Below are 13,000 nucleotides of genomic sequence, written 5' to 3'. Positions count from 1 at the left end.
AACCAGGCCTTTGGTCTGGCCATAGAGGCTTGGCTTCTCCACTCCAGCCACAGCAGCGAGGCTTGGCTTCTTCGCTCCAGCCACAGCGAGGCTTGGCTTCTCCGCTCTGGCTACAATGGAGAAGCCAAGCCTCTTCAGTCTTCAGTCGTCTTCAGACTTCAGTCGTCTTCAGTCTTTGCTCCGTGCCTGCATATGCAAATTAACCAACATCTTTGTCTGGTTAATTTGCATACTCATCCTGATTGGCTGGTGGGTGTAGCAGAGTGACACCAATTTGCATGTTTCTCTTTTATTAGTGTAGATGGGTAGGTAGCAAAATCCCATTTGGATTCTCAAAAAAGTACCTGTGTCACCAATTATTGTCTATAATAATAATCGCACCTCTTCCTTATGTCTCAAAGAAGCAAGTCTGAGTGTTGGGTCAATAACCTTTCTATGATTAAAATTCATGCACAAACCCAAATGCACACAGAAAAGGCAATAAGCATTGTCAAAAACACAGCAGCTTGCCCTAATAGGTTTGGCTCAGTGGATAGAGTGTCGGCCTGCATACTGAAGAATCCCAGGTTTGATTTGGGTCAAGGGCATGTACCTTGGTTGTGGGCACATCCCTAGAAGGGGGTGAGAAGGAGGCAGCTGATTGATGTTTCTCTCTCATCGATGTTTCTAACTCTCTATCCCTCACCATTCCTCTCTGTAAAAAAAAAAATCAATAAAATATATTTAAAAAACAACAACAACAACAAACAAAACACAGCAGCTTATCTGTCCTGTGTTGTATGTAGAAGCACAAAGTGAAGAATGAACACAGGGCTGAATTGTAGATCAAACATAATGTGGGCTGAAGATACACTCATTACAATGGTTTTTCTAACAGTGAATTCTCAGAAATATAGAAAGGTAATATTGTAAACCCATGCAACCATTATTTTAATATTGTTTCTGTAAATGATGACTTGTAAATTCACATGTAACCACTGATAAACAGCCTGTTTGCTTAAAGGATTCCAGGAACTAACCTCAAAGGAAGCCAACTCCAGTCTTCAGGCATGAAGGAAAAAACAGACCATAGATTGACCAGCTCCCATGGTTATCAGAGCCTTCTGTTCCCCTAGCATATAGCACCCCCAATGAGAGTCCACAACACCCTCCAGTTTCCTTTGTTCTGCCTTCCCCTTACTGGCTCCTAAAAACCCCTGTCTGCAGAGTATACACAAGAAGAAAAGTAACTGCACTAGATGATAAAGACTGGGGTGGACCTCTTTCTTAATTTCCAGTGTCCTTTGAATTAAAATTTGGTGCAACATGTAAAAAAAAAACCGAAAAAACAAAAAAAAAAACCCCGTCTGCACTGAGATGTTAAGATTGTCTTTGAGACAACATTCCCCTATTTTATGAAGCTGCTGGTTCTTGAATAAACCTGCTTTCCTTCCATCAGACCCTGTCTCTTGATTATTGGCTTTTGAGCAGCAGGTTTGGTGTCATTATCATTCCCCAATATTATAGAATAAATGAAGTACAGCTCTTTGGGCCTATGTTATTACAGGACAGATTGCATGATGGCATAGAAAACACACACTGAGGGATGCTGGGATGGTACCATATGCAGATGGTGTTCCCATCATCTCCCTGATGAAATTGTAGAAGCCAATGTCTATAACAATGCTTGGTGTAGTTCATGGCATAGTTTAAGCACTCACTAAATATCCTATATAATAAAAGACTAATATGCAAATAGACTGAACAGCAGAACAACTGGAACTACTGAACAACTGAACAACAGGTCGCTATGACATGGCGGGGCATGCACAAAACATGGCGGGCATCAGCCACAGCAGGATGGTGGAGCAGGTGAGTGGGGGCGCCAGAGCAAGGCAGGGCACCGGTCGCTGTCATTGGGGTGAGCCTCTGGTGGTTACTGAAAATTCTTTGCTCCCGCGTGCCGGGGTCCCGCCCGGTGCTCGCACCCGCAGCCAGCGCCAGAGCCACTGTTCACACTCACTGCTGGCGCCCAGTGCTGGTCCTGATCACTTGGCGCTGTCAGCGGGTGTGTGCAGGACCGGCGCTGTCAGCCTGTTGGAGGTGGCAGTGGGAGCAGGGCTGCCAGCAGAGAGGGGTCCTGGGACTCAGGAGGAGGGACCAGGAGGGGGGGCAGAGAATGGGCCAAGACCCACGCCTGTGCCCACTGCAGCCTCGTGGCCTACAGTTCCTTTCAAGGTGCATGAATTTGTGCACTAGGAACCTAGTTGTTAAATAAACGGATGACTTGCAAAGATGCCGAATGGGCCAAAATCTCCTCCATCCACATAGTTAATCTGTAGAAAGGAAGAGGGATCAATAGCAGTGCTAAATAACACAGAGGATGCTAAAGATACTGCCATTAGAATTTATCTTCTGTTGCAAAAAGTAAATCCAAGAATTTCTCTGGAACATATCATGGTAAGTATATCATGCTTATGAAGTCAGTGGCTCTGCCCTGTATTTATTCAGAATCATATACAAATCACCTAACCCACTTTATAGTTACTTCTTGGTAAAATAGGGGAACAGTACCTAATCCACTAATTTATTGAGATAATTAAATAAAATAATATACCTGAAATTGACCAATGTGTTATCAGGAACATGCTGGTGGGTTGAGCTCTCTGTGCTTCCTCACCCTCCTCACTCAATATGGGAGTGACAGGTATGTAGTGCTCAGACCTTGGAATGGAGAGCCAAAAAAAAACCAAAAAACCTGTGTGAGAAATGTCTGATTATTATTTATGTTGTCTTCAATCGAAATGTTTAATTAAAACACACACACACACACACACACACACACACACACACACACACAAAGAAAACCCTCTTAGCCCCATGAACTCTGTGAATTACAAAACTGCACTGGACCCTGAGAGAGTTCCAGTGTTTCTCCCCGACCCCTGCAAAGAAACTTCTTTGACATCTCAGCATTGCAAGGCTAACATCACATTCTCAGAGAAGTCTCCTCGCACCTCACCTTCCTCCCCAACACTAGTTAAATCAGCTCATTCAAAAACCTATCCCTCATTTTGTTCTTCCTTCAGTGTTCTCAAGAGTTTCTATCATAATATGGGTATCCCCCACTTTTCAAAAGTTCAAGTTGCACCAATTCACTTTTACTTAAGACCTGCATTAGTACCCGTATTCACTAACCAAAAGAAATCCAAAGAGGAATTTTGCTTTTCAGGAAAAAGAGAAAATAGCATTCCTTGTTTGTTTTGCAGAGAGCTATTAGAGAGGCAGCCACACCTGGAATAAGGAGACTGCACACCTCCCTACCCCCTTCCCTGGGAACTATACTCAGCATCTTAGCATCAAGCCACCATCATTTTGAACTGAGTCTATATGGGGCTGTACTTTATCTTGACTTATTTTGTACATCCGTTAGCAAGATGTGTTCTAAGGTATCAGAAAAGCTGTTTGCTTTTGATCTTTCCCTTTTGTAGATGACTGAAGTTGCATTTTTTTAATGGAACCACCCAGGCCCTGTGAGTTCCTGCTCCAGGATCACTAGCAGACATTCTCAAGTATATTGTTTTCCACATTGTCACTTGACAAATGGCTAAGAGTCTTGGCTTATGAGATAAGGATTTTTCAAGTTTCTTCACTGTTATTTGTTCTACCACGTTAATAGATTCTAAATGACCTGGAGTTATTAGAAAACTCCTAGAGGCAATTTTTAAATTGGAGCAACAATTTTATGAGATCATTTCAATTTCACAATATCACATTTATTTTTTTCTTGATGAAAGATCAATAATAGATGGCAGCTTTTTAAAGCTAAGAGTGCAATTTTTATTACCAGCTAAAGAGGATTAATTGGGTGACAGAAATTGACAAAAACAAACTTGTTTATCACTACATGAGTCCTGGGTCACTTAAAGGAATGGACCATTATAAAAAAAATTCTTAACCATTATTAAAATCTGTTAGTTGAATAATTAAACATAAAATTGAAACAAGATTGCATAAGAAAACAAAATCAAAATGGCAACTTCAAAGGTGAATTAAATATGGAACCAAATAGTCAATGAAGTAGCCTGCTACACAAAAGAAACATCCATGTATAAAAGGTTGGGTTTTTTTTGTTTGCTTTTTTCTAAAGACAGGCAGTGGTCTGTGCTATGGATTCTAAAAGTGTTGTGTTGTATAAGTATATGCTATATTTATGAGTTGTGAAAGATCACCTGGGAAAGGAAATATCATGCTTTTCCTTTCATAATGAAGTGCCTAAGGCTTCCATTTCCCTTATGGACATGGCCTTGCTAAGAGTACTCTGATATTCAGATCTAATAACCAAAGTTTTCCTGAGCCAGGGTTGGTCCAGAAAATGCACTGCCAGTTTTGATTTCTGTGACCACTTTAGTTTTTCTCCATAATTATCTTTTAAAAGTTAATATAAGTTTATGCTGGATTCTATGAATGAGTATCTTAGAACTAAGTACTGACATTTCATTTTTATACTTTTATTTGTGTTGTGTTTGAGACATGACTGTTGGTGTCAATTACTTTACTTTAACTGTTATGAGCTAATGAAAAAAGGACAGAGATAGACTTAGGACAAAAAATGTTTTGGGGGCCAAGTAAAGGCCAAATGCCATTATAGTACTTACACATGAAGATTTCATAGTAATTTGAATAGAAAATGAGGCAAGAAAATTAAACTGCCATGTGGTATGTAGTAAAATAGACCGGCAGCATTTCAAAGAGCTGGTATTGTAAGAGTAGTCAATACCATATTCATGTTGTATGCAGTAATTTTAACAAAAAGATAGTGTTACTTTAAGGTTGTTAATTTCAAGTTTTTGTATTTTTTAAATTTGGTTTTAAAATAATTCATAAGAAATATATGTGTATGTTTATCTATGAAGTTTCATTTAGGTTTAGACATTAAATAACACTATAATAAAAGTAATTTGTCAGTATTGGGAGCAGAGAATTGAGTTCTTTACAAATTGTCAATGTTTTATTCACGTTTGAGAAACCTGACATCAAACTTCACACCCACTGCTGGAATTATCCATAGACAGGGCACTTGTAACTATTTGTTTTACTGTTGGACAGCTCTGATGATTCAAAAGTTCAATTTTTATTAATTGCTGTAATTACATTTTTTTTGTAAGTTCCAACCATTGGTGGTAGTTATACTTAAGAACAAATTAAGTCTGCTCTCTTTCTGTTGCACCTTTTAGTTATAGGAGAATAGCTATCGTGTTTTTCCTTAATCTTGCTTCCACAGATATTTTTGAGAACTTACTTTGGACAAAAAATTGTACATTAGCCTTTTTTTTTTTGCCCTGAAAGGCACTACAAATAAACACACAGAAAATTGAGACTTTTATTCTTTTCACCAATAATAATAACAAGGAATTATTAAACTCATTAATGTGTTAGGCACTAAAGGGGCAGGTGTAGAAGTATATTGACACACTATTCTTGCCTTCAAAGAGTTTGAATCTAGTTGGAAATGAAGATTAAAATTTTAGATAATATTAAATATTATAAAGACAAGCAAGTAGTTCAGAGGGTTAGTAACCTGAGTTCTGGAGTCATTACTGGACGTTTATGGATTTCAACTAGAGTTCAGTCTTCAAAGCTACAGTGGGTCTGAATATACCCCATGCAAACAAGCACCCAACTGCCTTGTCCCAAGTAGCATAAATGCCAAAACTGGAAATAAGTTTGTTTTGCTCTTTGTCTAGTTCTTTCTTCACTCTTTAGAGCAGAAAGAGAAAATCGTTACTTGCGAAAGCAAATTTTTTATTAAATCTACAAATTTTGGGAAGATCACTGAAATTTAAACTTGGCAAAATTCTAAGTCTTGTGACTTCCTGGTTTAGCCTGTAGCCAGTGAAAGTTGCTACAATTATTTTGAAAAGCATTTTCCTTCGGATTGATTTTAGGAACAGTTCAAGCTCAAATGACAAATTTTTTTATTTAAAAACAGATAAACAACAACAACAACAAAAGAAAAGTTCTGTCCAAACAGGAAGAATACTGAAAGTCTGGGAAGCAACCAGATCGGCTGTGTTGACGGAATTCTATTTACCTCTAAGCCAGACGGAAGACTGCTCTGCACATGCGCACACGGGAAGCTTGGGCGGGGAGTTCCGGCGCGTTGGGTCGCGCTCCAGGCAGCGATTGGCTCCGCCCCGGCCGAGAGGCGGGACCGGAAGCGCCCGTGTTGTGGGACTCAGCTGGTTCAAACCCTGCGTCTTTCCAGCGCCTCGCTTCCCGCGGTCGGTGCTGCTCCGGCGGAGGCGCGATGGGGGAGGCGGAGAAGTTCCACTACATCTACAGCTGTGACCTGGACATCAACGTGCGGCTCAAGATGTAAGAGCGCCTGGGGCCGGGGCGGGCATTGCTGGAGTTTGAGGAGAGGAGGCGGGGCCTGTGGGCTGAGGGTGGAAGATGGTTATTAGCCTGGAGGCCGGCCGGGGCGGCGGGGAGAGCCGTGGCCGGGGCAGAGGGGGGCACGCGGCGTGGAGAGGGCGCTGCGGGAGGAGGAGAGCGGTGGGACTAAGCCCCGAAGTCCAGCGCGGTTTTACTTTCTCCGAAGCCTGTTGCTGTGCACAGCAACCTTTTGCGGGGTCACTCGTCCCATTTTACAGATGAAGAAATCTAGTCTCGGGCAAGTCGCCCCGCAGGTGGTAATTGGAAGGTCTTTCCTTGAACCCGGGGCTGGGAGGTGGAGCAGAGACTGCAGAGTTCTGTAGACACGGGCAGATGTGGTAGCTGAGGATGAGATGAGCACATGGATGTGCGGTAGGAGCAAGAAGCACGGGAAGGGCCAGAGGGTTGGGGTCACTCTCTGGACGGTCTGCATTGTTTCGCTAGCGGCGCGGGGAGCGAGTCTAAGATGAGGGTGCCAGTTGCAAAGGGGCCAGCAGATAGGAGAAAAGAGCCTTGCAGGGAAGGCTTGGGGCTTCGCTGTTGAAGGAAAGGACCAGGGCACGACCTCTGGAGATGAGAGCAGTGGAACGGAGGTGGGGCGCAGGGAGAACCGAGTCGGAAATTCTGTCCACTTTAAGGCAGTCTTGGAGGAGTGTGTTCATACGCAAAAATTACCACAAATTACTCATCACAGTATCACTGGTAATATGTCAGCAGTAAACCAGTGATCCTCAGGCAGAGGGCTGCCTAGCTGCAGTGAATACATCTTCTCCGTTGTCAGGCGCACCTTGGAGTGACTGTTTCTTTTTCTTTGCAGAAGTTACATAAGACTCTGACACTTTGCTATTTGTTTTGGGTGATGGTAAAAACAATATGTCAACAACTACGCTGCCCATTTGTATAATACTTTATACACCCATTTAAGGTAATTTCTGCATCAGACTCCCCTAGATGCTTATACAGGTCCTGTACGTATACCATCATCTGGTACAGGGCTTTTTCCTTCAGTCTCATTCCTCTCAGTATTTCTTGGACATATTAATGTGTTTCTGGAACTTTAAAAGGAAAGAAAAACAACAAAAAAAATGATCCATTATTAACAGATACACACATTGACTATTTCAAGGCAAAGATAAAACATTAATCAGAAGTTTGGTAAAATTTGGTACTAACCATTTTTTAGCTTCTCAGACAGTCATTGTTGTTATTTTGGCTGGCAGTGTCACTTTAGAATCATAAAATCAGAGAATAGTGAATTCTTTAATTCTGTTTTTTCTCCCCACGCCTTTTAATCTATTTCTATGGTTTTAATAACAATTTGCACTTTGATGTTCCTTTTCTTAGCACTGTAATTGAATATTAAATGGCGTATAAGACACGGTCACTTTAGATGTCCCCAAGCACTTTAAAAGTAACTTGTCCCAGATTGAGCACATCATTAGCCTACCCCTCTAACTCTGAACTTCCTATATTGTCTCACCCTGTTTTGGTGATTATTAGCAACATTCATCCACTTTAAGACACAAAAATTTGAGTCATGGGACATCATCTCTTACCTTCTCTATTAAATCATTCACAAGTTGTCTTGAATCTACTTGCTAAATATCTTTTCTATACCATTGCTCTAGCCTTAGCCTGTCTTTTTCCTTCATAATTTTTAATGAAAATCTAACTGATCTTGCTTTCTGTTACACCTCTCCATTAGGTTCTGAAACTCCTGCCAAAGGTGTCATAAATACCAATCCGACTGTAGTACTCTCATATCAAATAATTCAGTTAGATTTTTGAATGTTCATTGTGTAAGGCATTAGACTGAATTTGGTGACTGCTTAGCCTCATTGCCCCCCTACTTTTCCTTCTCTAGCTTCTTCCTGCATGAGCTTTATGCTTTAGCTATACCAAACAACTTGAAGTTCTCCAAACATACCATCTTCCTCTTTGCTTTGGTCTGTGCTGTTCTTTTTTATCTTTCTGGGACTGGGAGCCCCCAAGCTCCCAGACTTTTTGATGTACAGTGTCTTTCTGTGGTGGGAAGAACATTGACTTTGAAGCTTGTCTGCCCTGGTTTTTATTCTCAGCTCTGTAACTTTGTGATCCTTGATCTCTGAGTTCCTGCTTCCTCATTTATAAAATGAGGACATGGTTACAATTTTGATTTCTAATTGGTGTTTCTACCTCTTTCATAGTTTCCTGTGCTTATCTTTTATCACTTTTAATTTAAAGAAATGATCAGATAGTACATCCACGTAGTAAATACATAAAAAAAATTGAAAGAATACAAAAAGAATATGCAAGTAAAAGTAAGTTTTCACTCCAGAAACAAGGACTTAACATTTCCTTGTAGTGCTGTATTGTTTATCTTATCTTTCATTTCTGGGCCACTATGCCTAGTACAGTAAATGTCTTGAAAGAATAGATAAATAAGTGTTCAACTTGAAATTAATAAAAGTGAAACTAAGGCCTGGAAAGCTGGTGATGTCTGGAAGGTAGACCAAGCGTTGATGACAGGATTTGAAATTAAGAAGCTTAAGATAGGGAAATATATTGATGAAGATAGAAATGATTATAAGTGTGTTAGGGTTTTAGATTCCTTTACTAGATGTAAAAGTAACTTTAACTTCATATACAGGAAAATATTTAGGTAGCATAAGGTCACTGTGATGCAATCATAAACTTTGGTATTTGTTGCCTATATGCTTAAAAAATGTTTGTCTAAACATTATTGTTCTTATACTTCCAGAGGGAGTTTGGAAGGGAAGAGAGAACAAAAGAGTTATAAAGCTGTTCTAGAAGACCCAATGCTGAAGTTTTCAGGACTGTACCAGGAGACCTGCTCTGACCTTTATGTTACTTGTCAAGTTTTTGCAGAAGGGAAGCCTCTGGCCTTGCCAGTGAGAACATCCTACAAGGCATTTAGTACAAGATGGAAGTAAGTTGTTTTCTTGCATATGGTGAGTTCCAGACTGTTCTCCAAAGTCTTTATAGATGTTGTAAGTATGATTTAGTAGTGATTACAGAGGAATTTAAAAAATTATTTAATACTTGTAAGGATTGGTTGACCTAGATAGTTAAGATGGAAGTAAATTTGTTTGTATTCAGTATATTGACATATTTTTATGAGAACTTGACTGATTCACAAAATGACCCCCAAATCAAAAACACATTTTTATTGTATGAAACCAACTTTTTTTTAAAAAAATATATTTTATTGATTTGTTACAGAGAGGAAGGGAGAGGGATAGAGAGTTAGAAACATCAATGAGAGAGAAACATCGATCAGCTGCCTCCTGCACACCCCCTACTAGGATGTGCCTACAGCTAAGGTACATGCCCTTGACCGGAATCAAACCTGGTACCTTTCAGTCCGCAGGCCGATGCTCTATCCACTGAGCCAAACCGGTTAGGGCTGAAACCAACTTTTTAAGCTCATGTTTTATTGAGATGGTACATTAGCAAACCATTGTCAGGGTGCAAGGGACATTTAGTGAACATGAAGTTCCTGTTTTTCCAGAACCCACAATATCATGAGTCCTTAATTTAACCTCTTGATACTTCTTATTTGATAGGTTATATGGAGCAGTTTTAATGCTCAGTCCATGAGTGTTGTTCAGTACCCTGGTAGGCTAGCTGCAGGATACACAGTTGTACCTCCAGAAGGAGCTTATGCCCACAGTGCTCATGGAAGGTAAGGTGTGCCACATGGACTGCCAGGCTCTGGTATTGAGGGTACAACCCTCTGTTCACCAAGCACAGCTCATCAGGCTGGGAAGTCTTTTTCAGAGAGAGCAGAAGCCTGAGCTCTGGTGATCTGGCTGCATTGAAACCAATTATTTAAATAGTGTAATTTCTTTAGTAGTCTTTTTGTGAATACACACACACACACACATACACACACACACACACACACACACACACACACACACACACACGTATATATTTGTATATATACTTGTTATTCTGGAAATTTTCAAATCTGTAAAAGTAGAGTATAATAAGCTTCCAAGGCTCCATCACCCAGCTTTGATAATTACTCACTCGAGGCCAATCTTGTTTTATCTATACCCAATGTTATTTTGAAGCAACAATACAAGAATTAACCACAGAATTCATAAGTAAGTGGAACAACAAATTTATGCGTGTGTGTGTGTCTCTCTCCCGCACCACCTTCCTCTCTAAAATCAATAATAATAATAATAATAAATAAATAAATAGTAAAGTACTAAAAAAAAAAAAAAGAACTCATGCTAGGTAAGGTAACAGTAGGATAGGCTTTTTACTTTGCACAGACATCAGTTTCTATAAGCACTTACTTAAGGTAAAATTCTCATTTTTAGATGTGGAGTTCTGCAAATTTTAAAATTTTATATATGAAAATTATTGTGTAGGCAAGTGATTTAATTTTTAAAAAATTAAATATTCTTGTTCCATGATGGATTTAAAATGGCTTTAGAGAGACACATATACTAACAGCCTAACATAATTTAAAAATTCAAACGGGATTTAGGAGTCTATTAATCAGACTAGAGAATTAGTACAGTGGTCTGTGAGGGTAGGGGTGGGTGGGATTAGACCATCAAGAATCAGGCTTTAGGCCGAAGCCGGTTTGGCTCAGTGGATAGAGCGTCGGCCTGCGGACTGAAAGGTCCCAGGTTCGATTCCGGTCAAGGGCATGTACCTGGGTTGCCGGCATATCCCCGGTGGGAGATGTGCAGGAGGCAGCTGATCGATGTTTCTCTCTCATCGATGTTTCTAGCTCTCTGTCTCTCTCCCTTCCTCTCTGTAGAAAATCAATAAAATATATTTAAAAAAAAAAAAAAAAGAATTAGGCTTTACATCTCGCAATGTTGTGGAAGTTTTATTAGGTGAATTTAGTCTTGAGCTTAATGAAGGTTGGTATAGGGATGATGCATGGGGAGGTGGAGAACAAAATGATATTCAAAAAACACAATTTTCCGATGTCTGCCCAGATCTTTCCAGAATTCCTAAAATATGTAGAACAGTTTTCAAACTGTATTTTAGCTGTAGATTTCATTTTCTTCAAAAGAACTCTTCTGCAGAAGCCCAGTATATAAAACAGGTTCAAGTACCATTGCTTTCATTAAAGCCTGGGGTTAGAGTGCAAAAGATTTAAGGCAAATGATTGCTTGATTATATATATTGTTTCCTTCTCAAAGGACAAAATATAGACGTGAGAATTTTCACAGTTTATTTTGGATATTGTCACTGGCTGACTTTCTTTAGTTGTAGCCTGTGTTAATTAACCTCTGGTTTGTTCATTGGCAGAAAATGCCACTGCTGGTATTTTCCTTTTCAGCGTAGTCCACCCTGTGGATAGTAATTAAATTAGTTTGTTCCTCCAGCTTTTTCAGGTGTGTGATTTATTTTTTCGAGACTTTTATGGAAGAAAAGAATGACTGATTCTCTTTTAAATGGCTAGCCAACTCTGATTTTCCTGTAGTTCCTTGAATTTATATGGTGGATATAAATTATTTGTCCTTTAAGTTTTTGAAAGTTCTGTTCAATATGCTGAGCTGAATAAAGAGTAAAAAAAATAACAACAAAAACCCCCAGCTGTGCTGTCATTACTATATGAAGAACAAACATTCTTTAGGAAAATCATATATATAAACATTCTTTAAAAGCATAAAAAAAACTAATAAGTAAGCATTATCAGTATTAATGAAATAACTTGAGGGATAGAAAAAACTCACGTAAGAAAATGTGACCTTGCTGTCCAGAGCTGTCTGGTAACTTCATGTTACAAAGTAGTAGATAGTCTACTTCAACCTTTCTAAGGCTTTTGTTTTCTGCCTTATTGAGGCACATTGTAGGGCCTTGTTATCCTCAGCATCTCTTTGAATGTATTATGAGTAATTTTTTTTTAATATATATTTTATTGATTTTTTACAGAGAGGAAGGGAGAGGGATAGAGAGTTAGAAACATCGATGAGAGAGAAACATCGATCAGCTGCCTCTTGCACACCTCCTACTGGGGATGTGCCCGCAACCAAGGTACATGCCCTTGACCAGAATTGAACCTGGGACCTATCAGTCCGCAGGCGGACGCTCTATCCATTGAGCCAAACCCGTTAAAGCAGTAATTTTGATTTTTTTCTTTTCATACTACAAAACCTGTGTTCCGGGGAATGCTTATACGAAATCACAGTTTGGTTCAAAACAAGTTTGGTTATAACCAGGTTTAAGTGGTTTCCCAGATTATTATTAGCTATTATCATATTTCTTGTGTCTTAGTGATATTGCCTTGAGTTTTTTTATTAAAGGATTTACCGGTGTTGTTTTTTTTTTGTTTGTTTGTTTTTACCGGTGTTTTTTTATGAGTTTTTTTTTTTTTTTAACTTTTTCATATAGTCTATATTTAAAATTGAAGGTGCTTAGAGCGAAACTAAGGTAACTCGCATTATTTTTTGTAGTACTAACTTAATCTTTGAGGCATTTTTTCTGGCCAAATCTTCTGGCATGGTTTGTTAATTTAAAAGAAAGTTTTAAATATATAATACTAGAGGCCGGGTGCATGAATTCATGCACCATTGGGCCCCTCAGCCTGGCCTGCGGGATTGGGTTG

General features: G+C 39.4%; 1 protein-coding gene and 1 non-coding gene across 4 annotated transcripts in view; both read left to right on the top strand.

Moving 5' to 3' along the window:
* The first annotated feature begins 1,178 nt into the window (after nucleotides 1–1,178).
* LOC118663923 lies at nucleotides 1,179–1,309 on the top strand. Its single transcript, XR_004970216.1, has one exon. It is a non-coding gene; the product is annotated as a small nucleolar RNA SNORA81 (small nucleolar RNA).
* A 4,891-nt stretch (nucleotides 1,310–6,200) lies between these two features.
* The window catches only part of PIK3C3 (phosphatidylinositol 3-kinase catalytic subunit type 3), an 82,141-nt gene continuing 75,341 nt past the window's right edge, over nucleotides 6,201–13,000 (top strand). For all 3 annotated transcript variants that reach the window (XR_004969926.1, XR_004969925.1, XM_036321924.1), the window contains exons 1-2: nucleotides 6,201–6,357; nucleotides 9,158–9,346. Coding sequence is in view for 1 of the 3 variants with exons in the window: in XM_036321924.1 (XP_036177817.1) it covers nucleotides 6,290–6,357; nucleotides 9,158–9,346 (257 nt within the window). In the remaining 2 variants the exon portion in view is untranslated. The remainder of the gene's footprint in view (nucleotides 6,358–9,157; nucleotides 9,347–13,000) is intronic.

The sequence above is a fragment of the Myotis myotis genome, unplaced genomic scaffold (assembly GCF_014108235.1).
Source record: "Myotis myotis isolate mMyoMyo1 unplaced genomic scaffold, mMyoMyo1.p scaffold_m19_p_9, whole genome shotgun sequence".
Classification (NCBI taxonomy): domain Eukaryota; kingdom Metazoa; phylum Chordata; class Mammalia; order Chiroptera; family Vespertilionidae; genus Myotis; species Myotis myotis.
Note: the sequence above shows the minus strand (reverse complement) of the source record. Positions and strands in the feature narration are given on the sequence as shown.